This window comes from Palaemon carinicauda, chromosome 16 (genome assembly GCF_036898095.1).
Source record: "Palaemon carinicauda isolate YSFRI2023 chromosome 16, ASM3689809v2, whole genome shotgun sequence".
NCBI classification, from domain to species: Eukaryota; Metazoa; Arthropoda; class Malacostraca; order Decapoda; family Palaemonidae; genus Palaemon; species Palaemon carinicauda.
The window spans coordinates 47,741,010-47,746,009 of NC_090740.1; the positions used below are offsets into that span (position 1 = coordinate 47,741,010).

At 36.2% G+C, this 5,000-nt stretch overlaps 1 protein-coding gene across 1 annotated transcript in view; it reads right to left on the reverse strand.

The window, feature by feature from the left end:
• The window catches only part of LOC137655293 (uncharacterized), a 46,896-nt gene that overhangs the window by 1,252 nt on the left and 40,644 nt on the right, over positions 1-5,000 (reverse strand). The window contains exon 3 of the mRNA XM_068389179.1: positions 1,381-4,224. Within this exon, the coding sequence (XP_068245280.1) occupies positions 1,381-4,224 (2,844 nt within the window). The remainder of the gene's footprint in view (positions 1-1,380; positions 4,225-5,000) is intronic.

The window sequence follows — 5,000 nt, forward strand, 5'->3', positions numbered from 1 at the left end:
TAGCTCATTCAGAACAGAATAATAACCATCATGCTTGAGTTTTATATGAAGACTCCTGATTATCAGTTCTGTCAAGGAACTTTTGTTAAACAGCAAGATTGGGAAGCAACACCTCTGTTTACCTTTCCACCTGTCAAACTTGCTTTTGACTCTGAGAATTCCATCTTTATCTGGGTAAACATTCAACTGTCTTACCAAATTAGGTATATGCTTAAGAAGTTTAGAATTGGATGCAAAATACTCCAAAACACTAGGAAACTGAATTTTTTGTTCTTTCAATATGATCATCTTCAGAGATTTCACATAAAATCCTGTATCATTAGATTCAACGGGAACCTTCAGTTTTCTAGCTGTAACTGTAGCTTTCCACTTAGCAAAACACTGAGCAACCCTGGCATGCACTTTAACCATGAGAGAGAAACTAGAGTATCTGTTTGGAGAAACTAGATGCTCAGCAACGTCCTCCCTAAGGTCTTGTGCACAAACATTACTTAAAACAATCTCCTCTTTGAAGTCAAGGGTAGCCCTAGGGTTAGGAACTGTAACTCTCAAAATATCTTGACTGACTATAGACTGGTGGATATCAGGTTGAGGTCCGGAAAAATAGTTTGTATTAATTAACTGTTTATAGGACAAGGTTCTTGTTATGCAGTCTCCAGGATTGGCAGTTCCAGTGATGAAAGTAAAATTAACAGGAAACGTTTCACATAACTTATCTATTTGCTGTAGCCTGTTAAGAACAAATACAGACCTTTTCTACATCTTATCCAGTTTATAGGAATATGAATTGATCCAAGAAAGAGCTACCAAACTATCAGAGTACAAATCCAAACTTTTTATTGCAATTGGAACGAGGCAATCAGGTCCTCCTAAATCTTTATACAAATCAATTAACAACTCCACACCCAAGCAAATGGCTTGTAACTCCAGGGAAGGGATGGACTTAGTATTAGACTGTCTGTTTATCAGCCTGTTTTTGGCTAATAAAAAATTTGTTTGGCCAGTATCAATGTTCTCTATATACAGAACAGCTCCATATATCATACTGCTAGCATCTACACAAGCAAGAAGTCTGTATTGTCCATCTCTTTCCCCCAACAAATCTTTGAACAACAATTTCAGGCGTAGAATTAGCTTGCCTTGCAATGCATTTCCATTCTTTTAGCTTTTCTGCAGGTAAAATATCATCCCATCCTAATGACTTATCACACTGTAAACCATGCATAAATAGCCTTGCCCTATTAAATACTGGACCATTGATATTATACAAATCAAAGTTTGAAGCAATGGACTTGAGGATGGACCTCTTCGTACTGGCCGAAGCTTCCAAAACAATGGGAAAAGTTGAAAGGGTATCCAACTCCCTATTCCATTTCAAACCTAAAAGTTTAACTTCCGTTAATATATGTTGATCCCAGTCTGAGTCAATGACTTCTTGAAGTGGCCCATCATTGGTGACAATTTGTTGCAATTCTATTCTATAGGGAGAAAATATATTTGTTAGCCGAGTATAGGCCCATTCCAAGATATCCGAATTTTTGCAGGTATAAGCTCCATTATCCATATAAAACAACTGATAAAGCAATTTCTTCATATTTTTTACCTCTTGATTATCATCCTCCATATCCAAAACCAGTATCTTATAAAGACTCAACATCAAAATTGTTGGGCTACATCTTAAACCAAAAGTCAATCTAAGATTCTTGTAACCAACTAAGGAAAAATCTTTCTTCTTCACACTTCTAACCCAAAGAAAAAGTAGTTTATTCTGATCTGAAGGTCTAAGTGCTATCTGATAAAAAGCCTTTTTGAGATCAAAGCAAAATATCTTCGAACCAAATCGTAAGTGAAGTAAGGCTGAACTTAACTTTTGGTTTAACGACGGCCCTGGATGAATTGCCTGGTTATGGCTTACTGTCATGGGTTTTCTAGGGTCCGCCTCAAATATGTTTGATAGAAATACTACTCTGCATTTTGTAGTCTCTCGATCAAGTTTAAACACCCCCATGTGGGGTAAAAAACTATGTTCAGGATGTTCAGTTAGGTAATGCTTAAGGTTTGGGATCTTTTCAATTATTCCTAAATTTTCTTGTTCTTTAATGACTTCATCCATGAGTTTCAGATGCATCTCCCTTCTGCAAAGCTTCTTTAAATTTGACTTTAACACTGCTTCAGCTAGTTTATAATTTTTACCAAGTAAGTGGGACACCTTACTGTTCCATAGCAGAGGCATTGATATTCTTCCATCCTCATTAACAGTGGCATTGTTAAGTGCATATCTTACTAGAGAATTATTGAGTTCCACAGATGTCTCATTCTCTTCCTTATCATAATTAAGGATCCTTTTGCAGTCATATTCCAACATTTGCTCGGTGGCCCTTTGTAGTGCTTGCTCATTTATGCCCCCGTTCTCATTTAAAACTAGAAAATTAGCTTCTACCACCATTTCCTCATGCTCCAATATAGATTCATCATTAAATTTACCTAATCCAAGGCCAATGGAATCAAGAGAACCTACATCCAACTGAGCATTATCAGACTTGCAAGTAATTGAAGTTTCAACTGCATTTAAATCAGGAAGGCAATATAAATTTTTTAACATTGTGTCAACATTACCAAGAAGCATCACTCCAAAGGAAGTTTGAAAGTATACTGAAGGACTATCCTGTCCAAACCTAACTGTTGACGCCATAGTGCAGTGAGCAGAGTTAGTGCCTAGGATGAAATCTATACTATTTAACTCATCCCCATTATTTAGCAACTGTTTATCTGCAAGGGTGTAACCCTTAGCAGAGAAATGGCTTGCCACCCTGAACAAATTAGGCAACTTCAAATTTATATTTATATAAGGTACACATAGGGCCTCCACCTTGCAAATTTCCTGACCAAATTTTAAATTCAGTTCCACAACCTTTGTATTATATGATTTAGCAGAGTTAAAACCATTAACAGTAAGACTCACATTTCTCCTCAAAACTTTGAACTGAATCTTCTTAACCGCTCTATCCGTAATAAAATTACACTGACAGCCCGAGTCTTGTAAACCTCTTATTTGGGTATGGTCCTCTAGCTGAGAAGTGAAAGTTGGTAGAGCAGATCTATTGCCATAGCACTGAAGAGCATCCACTGAAAATACTACCCCCGTGGAAACCTTTTCAGATTTCTCATTAACTAAATTGGAGTTTTTATTAAGACTTCTAACATTGACTACCTCTTCTTTTGGGGAATCTTTTTTAATGCAGAGAAAGGTGAAATGCCAGCCATTACAACCTCTGCATTTCTTATGAAGTCTAAATTTGCACAAACCCGCAGAATGAGAGGAACTGGCACACTTAAGGCAACCTCCTATCTCTTTCAGCTTATCCACCTTTGCCTTATTACTATTATAAACCGGGCACTTGAAAACTTGGTGATCATCAGTTGCTCTGTCATAAGCACATAAAGAACATTTCGCCTTAGTAGGCTGCCCTTCAACATTCACATTAGAGGCTAGATTAACAGTCTCTGAAGTTTTGGGAAACTTCTTAACTTTTGTATAAATTTTCTGAGATGCTATGCCATATCGTTCACATGCTTCAAAAATGTTATCATTAATTTCTGAAAGGGAGGGCCTCGTCTTATTGGTAATATTTACTAGCTGAGATTGGAAGGTGCTGTTCATGCCATTCCAAAAGAAATAGTTCAAAAAATCATCCACTTCCATTTTCAACAACTTAACAGATTCCATGAAATTTTTCATCTGACCAACGTACGCAAATGGATCTGTTTGGTAAGGCATTTTCATATCTGTCAACTGTTTTATTAACGTAAACTTCTGAAACCTAGGGGAGGCTAAAGCAGACCTTAAAATTAATTTTGCATCTTCATATGTCTGTTTGTTTGTTTCAAGTGAATCGAGTAGTATGGATGCACGACCTGACACTTGTTGCTTCAGCAGCAGTAATTTGTCTCTCTGAGTGTACTTGAAGGTTTTAATAACCTCTTCAAATTCAGAAAGAAATTTCTCTATATTTTCTCCCTCTACACTTTTAAATACTGGTAAAGGAGCTGTAGGGCTTTTCAAAAGGCTTCTAGCTTCTTCAAGTACAGAATGGGGAGGAACTGAATCTTTAGTAGCCTCAAGGGTAGCTATAAAAAAGTTTATTTTATCCAAGTAGCTCTCACAAGCTTCAAATTCAATATTCAATTTTGATTCATCTTCCTCTTCTGCCCATAATAACTTAGCTATTTTAGAATTATAAACCTTGAGCTCTTCACAAATCCATGAAATTTAGAGATAAGTGATCGCCGTTCAACTTCTGAACCCAATTTACAATCTTCAATTCGATTGACATTCTTAGTCACTTGACTGCGGATGTATTTCCGAGAATTTATCAAAAGCGATAATTCTGACATCTTTGCTGATTGCTATTAAAACAATATTTCAGACAATCACAAATCAATCTATAGAGCAGATCTAACCCAACAGAGTTTAAATGTGCGGCGTCCCTGTATAACCTTCTATTATCTAATCTACCTGGACCCTCTACTCTGAACAAGTAATTCTTGAAACTCAACTTGTTAATAAATTTATTGAAATAACGCCTCATTAACTTGAATTCTTCCACGCATGGGCTATTAAACCGATTTCTCCTTTCATAAAATCGGATTTCAATTTGAGATGCAATTATACAAGATCTTGGTAACCTGGATCTCAGAATCTTGTAAAATTCTTTGCAATTATTCTTTACCACTGACAAATCTACACGAGACTTCAAATCATTACCTCCTAAAATTACCAACAAATAATCGGGGTTATACGTGAAAACATCTTCTAGGAGAGCTAGATTATTCAAAAAATAATTAAATGTGGCACCAGGAAAACCAAGAAACTGAACATCAAAGATGTCTGTTCAATCACAATTGTTGAGCTATTAACCCTAAGCTCCAAATCTCTAACATAAGAATATCCTAGAATTGACAGTTTCATGACAATACCAAAACCAAAATATAACTAGGTA